Genomic DNA, 21,643 nt, shown 5'->3' on the forward strand with positions numbered 1-21,643 from the left:
ATGTATTCAATGGGAGCAGATGTCTCTCTCATAGAAACTGGAACATCCCATTTTAAAACAGTGGACCCTTGAACAAGTCAGTGGTTAGGGGTACCAATCAGTATCTTATAGCCTACCCTATGTCTATGTGGTTCCTCCATATCCACATTTTGCATCCTTGGATTCAACTAACCACGCACGGGATGGTATAGGACTGTAGTATTTATTGAAAAGAACTGTGTATAAGTGGATCCAAGTAATTCAAACCTGTATTGCTCAAGGGTCAACTGTATTCTACTGAAAGGGAGTCACACATGCTAAAGCAGAGAGAAAATAAAAGCAAAAATGCAGTAAGAATCCTTCAAATATTTCATTTGCTCAAGGAGAGTTGCCTGTTACAAGAGACACTAGAAAGGCTGGGATCAAACATCAGTTGCTGACTCCAAAAAAGAAACTATACAGAAAGAGAGGTCAGTCAGGTTTAGTTTGTCAGGAGGCGAGAGAGGGACTGACTGCAAGCGCCATATTAACTAGAAGTTTTGGAGGAAGTTTGGCAGATTATTCCGAAATGACCAGCACTCTGTGAACAGATCCCTGCAACCTCTGTCCCATTGCTGAATGGGCAACAAGACCAGCTGCCTCTGCTGTCGCTCCATCTGCAGTCTCAAGAGCTACATGTGCAGAAACATGACTTCAGCTGGACAGAAAGGGGACTCATCACTTGCAAAAGGCAGAAGGCACCAACGGAAATTTTTTTGCACTCATCTTTTCCCCTAGGTTTTTCTGTGAGCTCCTTAAAAGAAATTTTTAAGTGATAAGGTTAGGAGGTTGAGGGGAAAACAATGGCCCAATTGGCTTCCATATCTGGCCTCAGAAATTTGATCATCACATAAAATTTGAGGTTTATAAGTTGCCAAAATAAGGGAGATATATTACATAGTATACATACACACACACACACACACACACATATACACTTGATGCTAAATATCCCTTGTCTTGTGGGCTAATAAAGCAACAATAATCTATGAAAGCTGTCTTTAATGCTCACAAAACATCACCAAGACACAGAAAATTAGCAAGAACACACACTTTGTATGGTTTTTCCCAGGATGCAAATGGTTTTCACAGGCTGGTTATCGTCAAGCTGGTATGAAGACAAACCAAAATTAAAACCAAGATCTTCTCCCTTCTATTAAATGCCTATTCTGCTTTTTCTTTTTTTTTCTTTTGCATTTTGTAGCTAGTGCTCAAAAATCAATGAGGACTCAGTGCTATTAATTCACACTGAGGTTGTTCTAAAGATTTTTCTAGGGCTTTTTAAAAGAAAAGCAGCAGAAATTCAGAGAAAATAATTGGTTAATTCATTATTAATAACCTTATCTCTAAGGCTACTTTCATTAACTTTTCCTTTGTGCAATTTTTCTTAGTTTCCAATGTTTTTTTCAAAAAAATGGTTTTGCTTATGTAATTAAAGAACAAAATCATGAACTTTTCATTTAAAAATATTAATGGAAAAATAAAGAAGTGTTATTCAATAGTTATCATATGACAATGAAACACAGATGATTAATTCTCAACTCAGACAGACCAGGAGAAATAAATATTTAACTTTTACATGATACATTTTTTTAAGTGTAAATAGTCACCCTTCCTCTCTTTTTAAGGAAGGATTATCAATATGTATGACATTTTGTAAAACAGTTTGAGTTACTTCCAGTTATTAGTTATTATTATTCAGTTTCTTAAAGCACAGTATGCTTGCTTCTCTCGAACTTTCTTAGGTTTCCTTAGGAAACCCTTACCTTGGGTTTCTCAGAAGTTGAGTCATGAGCTATTTCTGGTGTTTCCTCAACCTTATAGGGCCCAGGTTTTCTTGGGAGTTTTGTGTTTTTATTCAAAACCTTCATTTTTAAAACCCCCAATAAACTACAAGTAATACAATAAAATTCATGTTAACTAATTAGTAAAATGCTAATATGAATTAGAAAATGATTCTATGTTAGAAAACATTATTTTAAAATATAATATTTCATGGAAGTTCATTGCTTTACCTGAATGAGTTGTATCTCATTTAATAGATTTGCTTCAAAGACAAGTCGATGATAATTTCAAATCAATTTTTCAAATTCAGATGAGATCTGTTAGCAGTTAAAATACTTCAATTAAATAAATTCCAGTTGTTTAATTTTCTTTTCTTGAAATCCTTTATATAAAGATAATGAAATGCTAAATTCCAACAGATGTACAAATCTAAATGAGAAAGCAACTTGAATTCGCATCACTGTTAACAACACATCTGATGGAAGGCATAAAGACATGTTGAGACCATTATAGTGCCTGCACATAATAAGTGCTCAATAAATAGTTGTCAAGTGAGTATCACTTCAGTTCAGTTCAGTCACCCGGTCGTGTCTGACTCTTTGCGACCCCATGAATCGCAGCACGCCAGGCCTCCCTGTCCATCACCAACTCCCGGAGTTCACTCAGACTCATGTCCATCGAGTCCGTGATGCCATCCAGCCATCTCATCCTCTGTTGTCCCCTTCTCCTCCTGCCCTCAATCCCTCCCAGCATCAAAGTCTTTTCCAATGAGTCAACTCTTCGCATGAGGTGGCCAAAGTACTGGAGTTTCAGCTTTAGCATCATTCCTTCCAAAGAAATCCCAGGGCTGATCTCCTTCAGAATGGACTGGGTGGATCTCCTTGCAATCCAAGGGACTCTCAAGAGTCTTCTCCAACACCACAGTTCAAAAGCATCAATTCTTCGGCGCTCAGCTTTCTTCACAGTCCAACTCTCACATGCATACATGACCACAGGAAAAACCATAGCCTTGACTAGACGGACCTTTGTTGGCAAAGTAATGTCTCTGCTTTTGAATATGCTATCTAGGCTGGTCATAAGTTTTCTTCCAAGGAGTAAGCATCTTTTAATTTCATGGCTGCAGTCACCATCTGCAGTGATTTTGGAGCCCAAAAAAATGAAGTCTGACACTGTTTCTACTGTTTCCCCATCTATTTTCCATGAAGTGATGGGATCAGATGCCAAGATCTTTGTTTTCTGAATGTTGAACTTTAAGCCAACTTTTTCACTTTCCTCTTTCACTTTCATCAAGAGGCTTTTTAGTTCCTCTTCACTGTCCTCCATAAGGGTGTATAGGAGCTATAATTCTCAGCAGTGCATTAAGGGAAGAGTGGATATGTGGAGAAAGCATCAGCAGTATTTTCATTTTCCTTAGTGTCCTCTTCAATCATTATAACAGATAAGTTTTTAATCTTATTTTTATGCCAGTACTTTTATTACCCATGAATAAATACACAATAACCTGGGTTCAGGATAATTATTTACATCACTTTACAGAATATGGCATCTTAAGTGACCAGATGACTTTCCCTAAGACATTTGGTGAGAAAATGGCAAAATTGAAGATGCTACTTAGCTCCTCTGAGAGTCACAGAGACTCTTATCTGAGAGTCCAATGCTTTCTCCTCCCTGTGTGCCTTTCTTCTTATTCTTTAATGGAATGTTTGGAAGATGTGTGGGTGGTAGGATTTGAATATTGAAGATGTGTGCCACAAAATTAAAATGCTTACCTATCATAACATTTAAATAAACTAAGGGAGAATTCAATGGACAGAGGAGCCTGGAGGACTAGAGTCCAGGGGGTCACAAAGAGTCAGACATGACTGAGCAACTATCGCTTTGCTTCCCTTGAGGCTCAGTTGGTAAAGAGTCTGCCTGCAATGCAGGAGATCTGGGTTCGAACCCTGGGTTGGGAAGATCCCCTGGAGAAGGGAATGACAACCTTCTCCAGTATTCTTGCCTGGAGAATCCCATGGACAGAGGAGTGTGGCAGGGTACAGTCCATGGGGCCGCAAAGAGTCAGACACAACTGAGTGACTTTCACTCTTCACTTTTCATGTTCATAAAGCTGCAAGTTTTGGGATCAGACCAATTACTACACACAGTCACTTATTAATCATCATGATGGATGTGTTTTGTAGATGTATTTGTTGCTACGTCAGCTTATTTGTAAGAAATGTGGAGTCATATTTTATTTATGATGGAAATAATAAAAAATACTCCCACACATTCTGGCCTTGAGAGTTTCCAAAGCTTTCCACATGGTTATCAATTTGGATCTTCATCATAACCTCTGGAGTAGCTAGAGGTAATATAATTGCTGCTGGAAATGACAATATTCAGATGGAACATTTCAACAAATTTGCCAGTACAATCTTCTATTTCTGTGATGCAGATGTGGAAATGGAAAATAAACAAAAAGGCAGATTGAATGCTCAGAAACAGCATGTGATCCGGAATGTTGTTCACTGCTTCTTTCAGCAAGCCACAGAAAGATAACAAAGGCTACTGCGCCCAGTACAGAGGGGAGGTGTGCAATGCTGTCCTGGCAAAAGACGCTCTTGTTTTCTTCAACAACTCCTACGCAGACCCTGAGGAGGCCCAAGAACTACTGGTTCATACCGCCTGGAATGAACTGAAAGCAGTGAGCCCATTCTGCCGGCCAGCTGCTGAAGCTTTGCTGTGTAACCACATCTTCCAAGAATGCAATCCTGGGGTGGTACCTACTCCTATACCCATGTGCAGGTAAAATTAACAAATAAATAAATGGGGAAATTCTGTTTGTCTGCAAACAGGGAGAGTTTTCAAAAGAGGAAGCTGTAATGTACAGGAGTAAAGGCAAAATCTGGCTTTTGTCCAGACTACAAGGTAATTAATTGGACAAAATTCTTACCCTGTAAAGCCCTGATGGATGATACATTATTATACATGGGACTTCTCTGGTGACTCAGATGGTAAAGAATCCACCTGCAATGCAGGAGACCTAGGTTTGATCCCTGGGTCAGGAAGATCCCCTGGAGAAGGGAATGGCAACCCACTCCAGTATTCTTGCCTGGAGAATTCCATGGACATAGGAGCTTGGCAGGCTACAATCCATGGGGTCACAAAGAGTCAGACACAACTGAGCAACTAATGCTTTAACAATGAGCTAGAAAATATCATAAAAGGTATAATATTCTATGATATTTGTTATTGTTTACATCATTTTCATATTCATAGATATCCCTACTTTCTAGGAAGTAAAAAACAAAATCCCAAACTAACATGGATTTCATTGGTAAACCAAGATAGAGAAAATAAAGACTATAAAGTGTTTCAACATTATTTGTCAATAAACATGAGATCTTGGTGAGCATTTCAGAATATCAAGATACATTCCACCTAATATTCTAATTTAAGTACTGACAATCTTGTCTCATGGGAGGGGTGGAAGTAGTTATAAGTATTTTATTTCTTTAAATCCCCCATACCCTTTAAGCATTGAAATTTATAAATTCAAATTCAACAGAACTATCTTTGCCTCTATTTACATTTTATATAGCAAAGATAGGAATCGATATGAATTTTGAGCTAACTGGAACGAAGTTCAAATAGTGTTTGTACTATTTTCTAGATGTATATCATCTGGGCTAAATTCAGTTTCCTCATTCGCAAGATAGAGTTGACAAGATTAAAAGATAAACTGCATCCATGGCATATATTAGAAACTGGATAGATGCTGTTTACTTGTCAAGGAAACAGGAAGACTATCAACATAGAATATTTCCATCTGTTTCAATGAAACCAGGAACTATCTAAATACTGAAATAGTTTTTAAGTACTCTATTAAGCATACAAGGACTATGGAGAGGTTATTAAAACACAGTGCTCCATTCTTCAACTTACTGCGGATTTTGAAGGTTTGGAGACATTTTAAGACTAATACAATTTGTTATTTCTTCAGTTAAGAGTATGTTTTCATCAGATATGACATCTAGATATCTCTTGGGGAACAACCAGAATTAAATTGAAGTGTCCTTCGTACGCTAGAACAAACTAAATTTATTGAGTAACTTTTCAACATTTACGCCCTAGACCGGTTTACATGCTTAGGCCACAGATGTCCTTTCTCAGGATTGAATATAACTTACATTTTTTTTTAGAAAAAAAAAATTGTTCTTTTTCAGAAAAAAAATCTCTTTCATTGAGATGTCAAATTTATTAGAATAGCGTAATTATCTCTTAAATCTGTAAGCCATTAAATGTTTTTTTCCTAATTCCAGTTGCTATTTAAACAAGTATTTTTAATCTGAAAATTGTTTCAATTTTTTAATCCTTATAAACAATTTATTAATATTGGGGTCAAAAAAAAGGTCTAGAAATTTTCACATGTTATTGTTTTTTCTCTCAAATATAATTAATAATTGTTTAAAAATTAGACATTTAAAGAGGCTTGGTCTCTGCTTTTAAGGTACAAAATTCATATAGATTATATAGGTGTTAGTGTCATGAGTAATTAAGTTGTCCGATCCTTTCTGCCTGTTGAGTTATGCCTGTTTGATTCAATGCAATAAACCCTTCCACAATAACTGTTTAATTCTAAGAAAATTTTCCTGCAGTCCTGGTAACTTCTGCTTTTGGTACCAATAACATTAGGATTAAAATTGGGCTCATTGTAAAAACTAGTAAGCTTGCTCTTCAGATATTCTCCTTTTGTCTCCTTGCACTTATATCTTTTATAATAGTTTCTGTTTGCCTTGATATTTCAAGGTGGTTCAGAAGTCTCCAACCACATTATATTTTACTGCTACTTCTGTGTAAGACTTTTAAACACATACTACTCGTCATGGTTTTCTAATCATAAACAATAACTTGATCATTTGTGCCTCTTTCAATGGATGATAAGGAATTTCATTTATTCAGTAAACATTTATTGAGCTCCTACTGGGCTCTAAGCACTATTCTAAGGCATTTGTCCATGGGCTGTCTTTTGCAGCAGCAGAAGTCAGAGAGCAAGATACATGATAAATAGACAATGTATATTTTACCGTAGAAGGTATTAAGTGTCACAGGAAAGGGGAGAAGTGCACCAGAAGTGCCAGAAGTTATATTTAGGAAGTGCCAAAGGTAAACTTGAAAACGGAGTGCCACGGGTAGTCCTAATTAGTTAGGGCAACAGTACTGAATCCTCCGTACTTGCTTTTTGAAACTTTTTGTGGAATTATAAACCAGGTTAGTGTTAGTCAACTATGTTGTATTTGCATTTTGGGGATATTCTTAGCTTTTACATAACTGCATAGTCATGTATACAGCAAGTACCTGGAAGAGTTTTCTGTGTTATTTATCCCTGATCTCAGTCATTTGTTCCATAGAAAAATCCTGTTGCTGTTAAGTTCTCAACTTTGATTCACCTCTTGTTCAGCTAGAATAGAGGTGTTATACATTACACGTGAAAAATTATTTTTTATAATCTTACATACTGTGTGTTTGACTGGTACTTAAGTCTGTGCTACCTTCAGTTTCCCTTAACATTCTTGCATACTGACCAGTTGTGGGGGCTGTGCTATAATGAAGACGATATAAGGCAATCCTGAATTTTGTTCCTTTGTGGGGAATATTTTTCTCTTGCCAGATAGGAGCAAGATTATTTCTTTAATTCTTGAGATTCAAAATACTTGTAAAACTCACCTGGGAGTAGATTTCTTTCCTACAAGTAATATAAAAATAATGGTTAATATATTTTCCTCATCAGATTTATATCCTTTTTAAGAATGTTTTCTTATAGTGTATCTCTGAACATTTTTCTTTTTTATGTGCTCTAGTTTCTTGTTGGGATACATTGTCAATTTGTACTTTGAATTTCGTGCTTGACTCTCGCTCTCCTTATCGCTTTCCCCACCATTTTTATCTTTCATTCTTTTTTTCTGCATTCAGTTAGAATTTCTAAAGTTTTCCTCTATCATTTGTTCAATATCTTGCCAAGCCATTTCTTTTCCAATGGAGATTTCACGTTTCATTGAAACGAAGTTGTCACTTTTTTGTAGTCTTTATTTTCTTCAGTCACCGCCATGTTTAACTTAACCCAGTTTTCAGTCTACTTTCCTCTTCATTTTGATTTTTTTCCCCTGTGAAAAACTCTTCTGTAAAGGCCATGCTTCAGTGGAAGCCTTCATGTCAATGAAAACAAAAAAAACATTTTTTTAATTCTCTAGTGTGTTTTTAACCTAAAATAAAAAACAACTTGCCCAGGTATTTGCTTTCTCTACATAATGTGGGGCTAGTTTTCTCATATGTCCCATGTTGCTTTTGCACAGTTTAATTATAACATCTGAACACAAAAAGATGCACTTACATGACTCAAGGATGGAGCCAAGCATAGTTAGAAGCAAGCCAAGCAAGGTTTCTACAGTTCTTCAGCTTCTCAGGAGACTGAAAGCCCCATTGCTTCCCCTTCCCTTGCAGACATACTAAGAATCTACATCTCATTGTTATACTCATGACCCTCACTGTATCCCATCACATCTGTATACACAGCCCAGTCATTTTACATATGTTATTCGGTCCATATTGGTAAGTGGTTGTCTGGAAAAGTGCGAGTGTAGGCCTGAGTATGAAAAAACACATACGTGTATGTAGGTACACATACACATGTATGGACACACACTCCTACTCTATACTTCAAATATTGAATGAATAACACTGCTATTATCCTTAATTTCTTTTATCTTTAATATCCTCTTATTATGCAGCCCAAATATCTTAATTTGGAACTAACCTGGTTGCTCCTGTATAGTCTATCTTATTTTCTATAAGATAAACTTGAACAAATATTAATGCACAAGATTCTATATAATCCAACTAGTCTACCTAGTCTTTCTTCAGCCTCTTCACTCATGTGTGTGTGTTAGTCTCTTAGTCGTGTCTGACTCTTTGAGATCCCATGGACTGCAGCCCACCAGGCTCCTCTGTCCATGTAATTCTCCAGGCAAGAATACTGGGTAGTCATGTCCTTCTGCAGAGTCTCCACTCATAGCACAACACAGAGATGACAGTTACAGCTTCATTTTCACATGGACGTCACTCTAGCTCTCTCAGATGAAAGCACACACAGCAATGGGGCAGGACCTCAGCTTCTCCAAGGGTAGGGCAGGGTATGGACCCCCAAGCTCTGCTATAACCAACCAGGAAGGTGATGCTACTCTGTTTCAAAGAACAAAGCACACAGAGACACTGACTGTGTTCCTCAAGCCCTGCCCATCAGCCCTGAGATTACAGAAAAATCTCTCGGGCTGGAGACTGCTTGACAATGATCCATGACTTTAGTGTGTGTGCTTTTAAAATTCTGTATAACTTGTTTCTGAACTTTTGTAGTGATTTTAATATGAAGTTGAGAGAAAACATACCGGGGATTTCTAATCTTTTTACCTTTTGAACTTGAAAGTTCTTTCCTCCAGTAGCATTAGTGATGTTTTATAAACAAGATAGTATTTCATCTCACAGGATAATATACTATATATTTCATTAAGTCTCATGTTATTTACAAAAGGATCTATACAAGGACACTTTTGCAAGAACAGACAGTGTACTACAATGATGCTTTGAAAATACAGGATTTAGGCTCCAATTTGGCTTCAGCGTGCTATGATTCATTAAATTTTGTTCTCCTTAAATCATTTTAGAGAATACTGCTTGGCAGTAAAGGAGCTCTTCTGTGCAAAAGAATGGCTGGTGGTGGAAGAAAAGACCCACAGGGGACTCTACAGATCCGGGATGCTTCTGTTCTCCATGCCAGACTGCAACAAACTCCCCAGCATGCACTGGGACCCAATGGCCTGTACCAGACTGCCATACTTAGGTAACAGAGTTCTCTTGAGATGCTGGAGGTTCAGAGATATTTACTATTTTGAGGAAACTAAGGTGTGAATTTAAATCTCCTATCATTTCTAGGCATTTCTAAAATTTTTTTTGAGTTCTGCCTTCTTTCCATACCTAATAACAGAATCCTACTGCTATCCTAATTGCACCAGTTACCAGCATAAGGATTTATTCCATTTGTTCTAAAAGAAATTAAAGAGTACTGTTCAGAGCTGTTGAAGATCTTACCTTATGAGCAGATCTGATGACAGCTTGTAACATTTTTTGGAATGTGCAGAGCAATGGCTAAGAAACATCTCATATTTTGTCAGAGAAGTGGAATAAAGAAATAAAGTCCTCTTTCTTAGCCAAGGAAGCAGATTTTTCAGCATGCAAAAATAAGCCACATGTTTGAAAATGCTGATCTCACGAAACAAAGCTGAATGGCTGCATGTTGCTTTAATGAACTTCATTTGTAAGGAACTGTGTGGTTAGCCCTAACAGCTGGATTCATTCCAAAGACGCAATCCTTTCACATTTGAATGCAAAAAATGATTTCCCGTTGTATATTAAAAAGCTGAAAGGGAACTTGTATTTCTTAGCACTCTCTCACAGAACATAGGAGCTATCGGGATGTTCCTAAAACAAATTTTTATCCTTTCCCCTTCAGATTATAAAAAAGAAAACCTAACAAGTAAGTATTTTTGTTTGTGCCCTTGAACCTTATGTGTATGTAACTGGATTCATGCATGCGTATTTACACCCATATTTCATGATGTCTAGGACAAAGCACAGTCTCTCTCTTAAAGGCTTTTCACTATACTCATCCAGGGTAGAACATGAAGGCAGATCACTGGAGATCCCAGTTTATAGCTCCTAATTAGGCCACAGAGAGCACCATATTTAGTGAATGGTATAAATCCTATTTCCATCCCAAAGTTATTGAGCAGTGCTGTCCCTTCTATGGCCATAAAATAAGCCAATTTAAATTATCACCCTTTGATTTCACATTCATGATTTTTATATCACATAATTTTTTATAGAGGAAAAAAGTGTTTTGTGCCCTTGAAACCTTATGTGTATGTAACTGGATTCACGCACGTGTATTTACATCCATATTTCACGATGTCTAGGACAGAAGTATAGTTTCTCTTAAAGTACAGTCTCTCTTCATCGAGCCAATTCATGCTCTTTGTGACAACTGATCCTTCTTTTGGAAGATAGGTGTTTTTTTTAAAAACAGCTAGTTTTCAGTATATAGTTTACAGGGTCAAATCAAATGGTTTTAAAGGAGTCATCTCAAAATCTCTAGGAAAGAATTCTGCAGTCTTATCTATAGACCTTCCCCAACTCAACAATGAAACTTGTAGGTACCCTTTTAGAAAAGCAGGGGGACTGCTAGATTCAGGCTCTGGCACATGCTATTCCTTTTTTGTGCAATACTCTCTCTCCTGACTCCCCCTACCCCCTTCCCCACCACCACACCCACACATATGCCTTTGACCAATTACACCTACTCACTAGTAATATTTAACTTAAAAGTTACTCTGGAAAACCTAGCCAGAATGCCGAAACCTGGACTCGTGCTACCCCTGGATTCTCACGAGCATCCTTGTGCTCACCACTCTTGTAACACTCTTTATATTTTATTGTAATTATCTGTTTTCTAATTGCTTCCCAGCTAAGTACTTTTAACATAGAGAGTTGTCATGTCCACCACAGTGTCCTTGACACTTAACAATCAATATTCATTTAATAAGTCCTTTAATATGTGGATGAATGAGTGAATAAGACTCCTCTGATGTTCAAAGGCAAAGGATAAAGAGAGAAAATTGATGAGAGAAGAAAAAGATTAAAAGGAAAGAAACTGGAGACTCAAATTGATAAGGTGGACCCAACGAGATAATTGATATTGCTCTAGGGAAGATGAGGGCAAATCGATCAGAAACAATAAACAAGAACTGAGAAAGTAAAACTCTCCTGAAAGAAGAAACAATTAAACCCATAAACAATTAAATGCATAAAATTCTTGTTGAACCTGTGCCAATTTTTCATCTTGAAAAGAAATCTTACTAAATCATCATGGCTTATTCTTACTATGTAATTAATTCCATTTTCTGATACTACTGATAAAAAATTACCCTTTTATATACTAATAAGGTTACACCACCAATTTCATAAATTTCATTACATTCCTTCACATGTTAAATATGGTATGAATGGCTCTGGTGAAATGCAGAAACAATAATAGTCCCCTCTCTCTTTTAATGATTGTTTCTGCTTTTTTATTAGCAGAAAGGTTCGCTCTCCAATTTAAATCCCCCTTCCCACTCATCTGGTGGCTCAGCTGGCAAAGAATCTGCCTGCAGTATGGGAGACCTGGGTTCAATCCCTGGGTTGGGGAGATCTCCTGGAGGAGGAAAGGCTACCCACTCCAGTATTTTGGCCTAGAGAATTCCATGGACTGTATAGTCCATGGGGTTGCAAAAAGTCAGACACAACTGAGCGACTTTCACTCACACTTCACTCCCACTCATCTTGGATTGATTTTTTAAATCTTTGAATGTCTCAGTCCAAAGAAAGTCAGAGCAGCTTTCAAACCATCACAGAGGAACCTGAGAAGTCTGTAATCTCCATCTCTGCTGTGACGCTTGATGAGAAATGCTATCATCGGTCCTGCACAGATATTTCATTTATTTTATTTTATTGCTGTGCTGAGTTTCCTCTAGTTCTAGGTGCCTGCTGGAGTCACAGGGGTGACCGAACTCGGTCTCCATAAGCTTTAAAACCCACTTACTTGGCTGTTGGTGCTCAGGGAAAAATCACTGTGTCCACAACTAGACTAAAGAGTCATACATGGGCATCCCTTATCATCTCTGCTTTTACAAGTATCCTATTTCAAATGGCTTCAAGCATTGACAGCAATGAAATTTTTCCTTTGACTTTGTGATGTGTTATATTAATATAGCTCCTTCTATGAAATCATTGTGTGTGTGTGTATTTTACTATATTGCAGTTAATTGTTAATATTTCACTTAGGATCTTTTAAATCTATGTTCTATAATCTGTCTGCACTTTTCTTCTGTGCTAACATTGTCAGGTTGTGATATTAGTATTATAACTTCCTGAAACAACCTGAAAGATTTTTCTCTTACTGGAACATATTATAAAACTGTATCTCTTCTAAGACTGAAAGAATGTAATCATAATACTATAATGACTTAAATTTTCTGGTTATGACTATTTTCAGATTTTTCATTCTTCAATTTGGTAATTAATATGTTTCTATCATTTCCCTCAAGATTTTAAAAATGTAACTCCATAGTTATATATTACTTCATATTTATTGATCTTTGAATCTATTGTTGAAATGACTTTATCATTCCTAATTTTGTATGTTTGTGCCTTTCTTTTTCTTTTAAAATTAAAATGCCACTGATTAGACTACTTTATAAATATTTATAAGACTATTGACCTATTTTTAAGTCTATCATTTCTGTTGTGTATTCTAACTTATTAATTTCTGCTTATACATGGCTGTTACTTTATCACCTGTTTTTCTTTGCTTTCTGTCGATTTTGTTTCTTTTCCAATGTCTTGAATTAGATGTTCAGCTCATTCACTTTCATTCTTTTAATCTAATGGAAGGAGATAATGCTATGAGTTTATCACTGAGCACATCTTTGGCCAAATCTCATAAACACTATTAGGAAGTTATTTTGTAATCTGTAACTATGGCTAATTTCTACTCTTGGATTAAAAGGTTATCAATTTTTTTCTTTTTTTAAATGTCCTATTGGATTTTATTTAATCTACTATTGATTGTATTTTGATCAAAGAATAGATCTGCATAATTTCTTCTTTTGAAATTTAGATTCATAGTCTTAGTAATTATGACCTGACAAAAAAGATTATGTCTATTGGTATCCCACAAATATTTAAAAATAAAGTTTATCTCTCTTTTTAGGATACAAAGTTCATTCTTTACTATTAAGACATTCTTTTTAATTATTAAAATATTTTCTATCCATGTTGTCTTTACACAATCAAATAAACAGATTTAAAATATAATTTTAAAATATAATTTTAAATCCATTTATATGATAGTGTAATCCATTTAATGATAGTGTGGTTTTAACAGATATACAATGGACGCTTTGCACCCCATGAACGGAGAGATTTAGTATGACATCTTTTGGTTTCCCTGGTGGCTCAGATAGAAAAGAGATTTAGTGAGATTTAGTATGACATCAGGGGTTTTCCCAGTGGCTCAGATGGTAAAGAATTTGCCTGCAATGATCAGGAGACCCAGGTTCAATCCCTAGGTGGGGAAGATTCACTGGAGAAGGGGAATGGCAACCCACTCCAGTGTTCTTGCCTGGAGAATTCCATGGACAGAGGAGACTGGGTGGTGGGAGGGGGCTGGGTACAGTCCATAGGGTCGCAAAGAGTTGGACACGACTGAGTGACTAACACACATAGTTTTGGTTTCCAGCAGTAATACAGATTTTACCTTATTTGTATATTGCACTGACCTTTTTAAAAGGAGTTTGAAATGAGTTTGATTGTTAGATGAACCAGCTTTCTCAGTGTGTCCTACTATTTCCATTTTCCACATTCTTCCATTTGTTTTTGTAAATCAACAATATACATGTATAAAAGCTCAGCTTCAGACAATCCTAACTTTAATTTATAAAAATATTTTATTTAAGAACAATTTCCATGATTGTTGTCAGGTCATAAACAATATGATGTGTGTAAAGAACACTAGCTCAGGATCTGCATTTGTCTTGGAAAAAAACATGTTCTTTCTGTGTCTCATCTTTAAAATTCTGAGTCTATAAGCTGGATAACTCAAGACAGTAAAAAAATCTGCCTGCAATGCAGGAGACCCAGGTTCGATCCCTAGGTTGAGGAGATCCCTTGGAGAAGGTAATGGCAACCCACTCCAGTATTCTTGCCTGGAGAATCCCAAGGACAGAGGAGTCAGGTGGGCTACAGTCTGAAGGGTCACAAATAGTTGGCCACGACTGAGTGACTAACACACATAAGCTGGATTTACTTACAACTGGACCTCACTGGATTCTTACAATTGCACTTTATAGATATAAAACCAGGGAGACCCTGATACATAAATACATGGTCTTAAATTTAGTTTACTGATTACTTGAATACAAAAGTTGCTTCTTAAAAGTTTAAGAATGAATGAAAACACTGTTGTTGACTTACAGCATTCCCACCAATGACGTCCTCAAAGCCAAGTGTGGACATTCCAAATGCGCCTTCCTCCTCCTCGCCCTCCTTCTCTGTCTCACCTACGTACTCTATGACTGTAATCATCTCCATCATGTCCAGCTTTGCCATATTTGTGCTTCTTACCATAACTACTCTTTATTGCTGCCGAAGACGAAAACAATGGAAAAATAAGAAAAGGTGAGTTTCTAGTTTAAGCTAATCACTTAACACTTTAAAATTTTTATTTATTTCACTGGAGATGGGAGGAAGCTAGAGATGGGAGGAAGGATATATACAGTCTCTTTATGACACCCATTGCCTTGTTTTAAAGTTAAGCACCCCCATCACAATCTTTAAAAATGTCAATGACTTTTTGCATAGGATTCCTTGTCCTAAGGTTAGTTTCTTGCAGAAGATAGAATCTAAACCACAATTTGGAAGAATATGGTTGTTCCTGCTCCCCATTAGCTCCCTCAGCCCCACTGCCACTACCAGATTGGATGGTGACAAAATTCCTAAAGAAAAAAAAGGTGTCTTTGGACTCCAATCCAAAATTCTTTGTTGCTCTAAAACGGAAGGATTTTTCATAAACAGCATAATTTCTTTTGTTTCCTCCTAAACTCCTATGTCTCTGTTGAACCTGGGTACAAAGCTCTCACCTGGTCCTCAGCTCATTATTGATCTTATCTGTCTTACCTGCAGAGAATCGGCAGCAGTAACCCTCACTACTCTTCCTTCTGAGCTCTTGCTAGACAGACTTCACCCCAACCCCATGTACCAGAGGATGCCACTCCTTCTGAATCCCAAATTGCTCAGTCTGGAGTATCCCAGGAATAACATTGAATATGTGAGAGATATCGGAGAGGGAGCATTTGGAAGGGTCTTTCAAGCAAGGTAAAGTTGCTCACTTTAAAAAAAATCTATCCACTAAAACACCTTGTGTCTGGATAGTTACCAGGCCATAAACTTGATGTCTATTATGCATAATATTTATTATCAAATTAGCTAAATCTTCATATCATTCACCTTATTGTTTTGGGTACTGTAGTTTGAGTCTTGATAATTTTCCCTCTTTGCTGGAAAATAGGGTTGTATTTATGGAGAGAATCTTTATAAAGTGTTCTGATGATAAGCAATTTGCAAAATTGAATATTTTTCAGAAGGGAATTTTGTCAGACATTTTAAATCAATTTCTTGCATTGCTTTTAGTATTATTTCTCAAATCTCCCATTTTAAATTGCTATAGTCTTCATTTAAAATTTTCTTTGAACTAATGTTTCAGTTTAAGAACTCAGAGCCTGACATGCGTAGATATTAAATAGATGTTCACAGAATGGCAAGACAGAAAAGGGAAAAAAGTAATGTAAAAATGGAAGATAACAATGTGCTCAAGAAAGGAGTATGTATTAGGGCCAATGCTAGCCCAATTACTGTCTTTGTATGAGCTGGAATAACATAACTTCTCCTCATGTAGCTCCACAGACACACAGCTTGGCCACAGAATGTAGACTTGGTTTTAATCACCGATTGTCACTTTGGCCTGTTGCTCTTGGGCAGGACACAGCATTATCTCTACATATAGTGGCCCTAGTATGGAGGTTACATGATTAATGAAAATCTCATGCAAATATTTATTGGGAACCAAAAAAAAAAAAAAAAATGAAGGGCTCCCCAGGTGGCACTAGTGATAAAGAACCTGCCTGCCAATGCAGGAGATGAAAGAGACGCAGGTTCAATCCTTGGGTCAGGAAGATCCCCTGGAGGAGGGCATGGCAACCCACTCCAGTGTTCTTGCCTGAAGAATCCCATGGACAGAGGAGCCTGGAGGGCTACAGTCCATTGGGTCACAAAAAGTTGGACACAACTGAAACTACTTAGCATGAATGCAAAAAGTTGAAAGGGACACTTTTAGGCCTTTAAATATAAAGATGAAAAAGTCACGGTTCCTGCCTTCTAGGAATTTAGATTCTAGCCAGAGATTAAGGGATTACAATGGTAATCATCATCTGGGCACTTCTGATTTCCTGTTATTTATAAATAATGCATCTTCAACCTTAATCTGTATTGAAAATAACACTAGTGATTTTTAATTGGAATCAAGTTTTAAGTGTGACCTGCCGTTGGCATCTTTCTTTGGTTCTGTGGCTTTGGGAAAGGCTGCATGAGTGGGGGGATGTGTACAAACATGGGTAGTTATCATGTGACTATGTGGAATACTCCTGATCTTTGATTTCTTGCTCAATAAATGTATTTCTCAGGGCTCCAGGCTTACTTCCCTACGAACCTTTCACAATGGTGGCAGTGAAGATGCTCAAAGAAGAAGCCTCAGCAGATATGCAAGCAGATTTTCAGAGGGAGGCAGCCCTCATGGCAGAATTTGATAATCCTAATATTGTGAAACTCTTAGGTATGGAACTCTTAGGTACAAGTGGAGAAATGTATGCATCAGAAAACAAAGACTTGCAAGTTTTTTCTCTTTTAAACTTCACTTCTGTTTTTTCTTTCATTCCTTGATCAGAGAGATGTCTCTGTTCCTCCCTATAGAATATTTTCTGTACCAGGGAGTAGAATATTTCCTTAAATCACCTAAGTTCAAAAGATTAGAGTTTTAAAAATTTTCTGAGAAGTGTTTTGTCACTTCATTAACTTTCTTTTACCAATTTTATATTTTAATTGTTCATTTATTTTATATAGTTCATATAAATATACCAATTGCTAAAGTCCCTAGAATTAAAAGCTAACCCCAAAAGAAGCAAGCCAAGATAATAGTATTCTCGTTTCCTTTCCTTTTTGAACAGAAACTTCTAATTTTTGCCTGAAAAAATCATGGAGTTAATAATCTATTTGTATGTTGGTGTGAAATTGTGACCATCTGACCTAATATTTCAAGTTGTCCAGTTTCCCTCTCAAATACAGAAAGATGTTAGAATTAACAAATGCCTTTCTGGTACAAATGCCTTTCTGGTACGCAAAGAGTCGGACACAACTGAGCAACTGAACTGAACTGAACTTTTTGGTACTAAATCTAAGGTTCTATTTATATTAACATTTTCTTCTTTCTGGAAAATAAATGTTTGTAAATTTACCTAAATGTTTAACTGCGGTAACCTGAATATTGCATCTGAGATCTGACTGTTTTTTCCCCCTTTTTCAAATTTCACAAAATAGTTTCCTTATCATCCTCCTTCAGAAAGGAAGCAGAAAAACAGAGCAATTGTATTACATAGTCAAAGAAAACATCTATTCATAAATTCATTTGCTTAATATTTATGGAATACTTGCTCGCCAGAAATGTGGTAGATGTGTGGAATTGAAAGAAGACTTAAGACATAATCTCTATTTTTAAAGGGATAAAATGTTGGGGGAAAAAAACCTCAGCTGAATGGATAATTATAACAGGCTGGTAAGTAGGATGCAGGACTAAGGATAAATAATAATGGAAGGAAAATCTGATCCAGGAAAGGTCAGGCACAGAGGCCCCCTCAGAGGAGGGATAAATCAACTGAATCTTAAAAGAGAAGTAGATGTTTACACAAAGAAAGGGGGTCAGGGTTCGACTATGATGCTGTCAATAGAAAACCAAGGCCCCACTTCTGATCTGGTCATTTGCTTTTGGACAATGTTTTCCAATGTGTACTTAAGAAACGCAACCTCTAACAAGGGGCCTATTTTGGTTGCAGGAGTGTGTGCGGTGGGGAAGCCCATGTGCTTGCTCTTTGAATACATGGCCTATGGGGACCTCAATGAGTTCCTCCGCAGCATGGCCCCACACCCCGGACGCGGCCTCAGTCCCAGCGACCTGTCCCCCGGGTCACAGGCCTCCAGCCCCGGCCCCCCGCCCCTCTCCTGCGCAGAGCAGCTGTGCATCGCCAGGCAGGTGGCCGCGGGCATGGCCTACCTCTCCGAGCGCAAGTTCGTCCACCGCGATTTGGCCACCAGGAACTGCCTGGTGGGTGAGAACATGGTGGTGAAAATCGCCGACTTCGGCCTCTCTAGAAACATCTACTCGGCGGACTACTACAAAGCCAATGAAAACGACGCCATCCCCATCCGTTGGATGCCCCCCGAGTCCATCTTCTACAACCGCTACACCACGGAGTCTGACGTGTGGGCCTACGGGGTGGTCCTTTGGGAGATCTTCTCCTACGGCCTGCAGCCCTACTATGGGATGGCCCACGAGGAGGTCATCTACTACGTGCGGGATGGTAACATCCTCTCCTGCCCGGAGAACTGCCCCCTGGAACTGTACAATCTCATGCGTCTGTGTTGGAGCAAGGTGCCTGCAGATAGACCCAGTTTCAGCAGCATCCACCGAATCCTGGAACGCATGTGTGAGCGGGCGGAGGACAGTGGGGGTGTCTGAGGTCCACGATGGGCGAAGAGAAATCTCCAGTCTCTTCTCAGACCCTGGGACCCAGAGGAGTGCAACGCCCAAGCCCCCAAGAGACCCAAATAGCAAAGAATAGTGGCAGACATGGGTACCATGCTGCTTATTTCTCAGAAAAAAAAAAAGAAAAAAGACTGGGCAGAACTCCTGGATTGGGTGGAAACTGGGTGAAGGGAAAGGCAGGCGAGAAAACGTGTCAGATAACCGGAGGTAACTACTCTTCCTCACGGGGAAAGCTTGTATTACATATTGTACCAGAAAGAATGCCACCCTGTTCAGTTCCTGAATTAGCTGGCAGCAGAATAAGCCTCTGCTGTATTAAATTTTAATATGAACTGCTGTTGAGAGCTTCATTTTTAATAGAGTTCATTCCTGTCCATTAGGAAAGTAGTGTATCTTCCTGTAAGAAATTTAGCTCAAGCACAGAAAACTCCAAAGAAGGAAAAAGCATTCATTGTCCCCTCACCCAAAGATGGGTGTTGGTTTTTTATTCTATTTCTTTCTTGAGTTTAATGCACACTTTTATATTTGTTTGTATTCGACAAAGTTGTGGTTTACTTTATTGATAGAGGGTTTCCAAGGAATAAAGTGATAATCAGCAAGGTCATATTCTTATTGTGATTTTTAGTTCTCTTTTTCTTTGTTTCTTCTTTAGAAGTTTTCCTTTGTGCACACGTGTCATGAATTTAATCTGCTTGCTTTATTCCTACAGGTTTTTTTTTTTTCTGAAAATGTCTTTTGTGTCTATTTACCTTTTTTTTTTTTTGAAAGTTTTATTGGTACCTTTTTCTTTGTCTCATCTTTCTTTGTTTAGGACTTGCTTTGTTTTTGGTTATTTGGCTATTTTTTCCTCTTATTTCACCTATACAACAAAAACCTTGGCAGAAATAGTAACTTTCTAAGTAACACTGTGGACTGTTCCATATATACCTTTTGCAAAGTATATTACTATTACTATTTTCTTCTGTACCTGCTTTTGAAATTACCCATTTCAAAGTTGTAATTCATTAATTTTATTGCCACAGACTATTGCACAGTTTATAACATGGGAATTCACAAGATGGTCTTGTGACTGAGTTATTTCAAACTGATTTAGTTCATTCTGACATTTTTTTTCCCTTTTAGAAACCAGTTTGATAGGTAGCAGGATTAACATATGGCTATTCACCAACTTTCTGCATGACTATTCACTTGTCTTGTTACATCTTATGATTCTTAAAAAGAAAAAAGCAAGACAAAACAAAACTCTCTGAAACTCAGATTCTTGGTGCACAAGATTTCCCAGTGGAGTCCATACAATATATCTTTATCTGAGGCCACATGGATGATATGAGTTTCTTCCTGATACTATATAACACAGATTCTCCTGAAAAGCAAATAAACGGGAAAGAGAAAATAGCAGTCTACTCTATGGCCAGTTTACTTTCATTCAACCTAAATGGTAGTAAGGACAGCGGAGAAATGGTCTGAATTCTTGAAAGTAGATTCTCCGGCTGTCCTCCAGAGGGCTCTACCTGATATCTCCAATTGCACCTACAAACAACAATTTTGTTATCTTTGCTAGAAAATCTGCAATGCCTTGTTCATAGTCACCGCAGGCAACCAAGACAGAAACTCAGTTTTCCCCTCTCTTTCACCAAAGAAAACCCTATCAGTTTTACTTTCTAAAGCCCTCCTGCACACACCACCTCCCCTTCGAAGTGACCACCCACTGTTCAAACTCTATTGCCATCTCTTCTCTCATCTTTCTCCCATTTTAGGCCAGATAAGATTCCCTGGGCTATGACCATGCAAATACATATATGACTCACAATACAATGTGACTCACAATTCTGATTTATAAATAAGGAAGCCAGGAGTTAGGACTGAGACTTTGAGAAGTGCCTTGATTCAAGTCGTGATTTGAGACAGTCATCCAAAGAGCTAGATGAGGAATGAGGTTGCAATATGAGTATAAGACAGAAGGCCAAGAGGCCAGCAAAGCAGAAAACTTGGAGTGGACCACCATCAAGTCTGGAACTTTCCTACAGACATCCATGGCGTGACACATGTGTGACATATAGGCTCTGAAAACTTCAAAGACATCTTTTTCCTCAGCTGACAGAGTTTATTATAAAAGAAAAGCCATGAAGTCAGGCCAATCAGAAAAGCTACTCTATTGAAAAGCAGGAGGACTTCCCTGCTGGTCCAGTGGCTAAGACTCTGAGCTCCCAATCGCAGCAGCCCTGGGTTCAATCCCTGGTCAGGGAACTGGATCCCACATGCCACAACTAAAAGTCCCACTTGCTGCAGCTGAGACATGGCACAGCCAAATGAAAGAAATAAAAATAAATTAAAAACAAAAGG

General features: G+C 37.7%; 1 protein-coding gene across 4 annotated transcripts in view; it reads left to right on the forward strand.

Annotated features, from left to right (window-relative positions):
• Window positions 1-19,273, forward strand: part of MUSK (muscle associated receptor tyrosine kinase) — a 91,028-nt gene extending 71,755 nt beyond the window's left edge. For 2 of the 4 annotated variants that reach the window (XM_068974459.1, XM_068974460.1), the window contains 5 exons: window positions 9,501-9,676; window positions 14,907-15,108; window positions 15,613-15,804; window positions 17,169-17,317; window positions 18,591-19,273. In XM_068974459.1, coding sequence (XP_068830560.1) covers window positions 9,501-9,676; window positions 14,907-15,108; window positions 15,613-15,804; window positions 17,169-17,317; window positions 18,591-19,273 — 1,402 coding nt within the window. Of the gene's footprint in view, window positions 1-4,323; window positions 4,588-9,500; window positions 9,677-10,345; window positions 10,370-14,906; window positions 15,109-15,612; window positions 15,805-17,168; window positions 17,318-18,590 lie in introns of all 4 variants that reach the window. The other 2 variants (XM_068974457.1, XM_068974458.1) reach the window with 2 other exon arrangements.
• Window positions 19,274-21,643: the final 2,370 nt, after the last annotated feature.

Source organism: Capricornis sumatraensis, chromosome 6, assembly GCF_032405125.1.
Source record: "Capricornis sumatraensis isolate serow.1 chromosome 6, serow.2, whole genome shotgun sequence".
Lineage (NCBI taxonomy): Eukaryota > Metazoa > Chordata > Mammalia > Artiodactyla > Bovidae > Capricornis > Capricornis sumatraensis.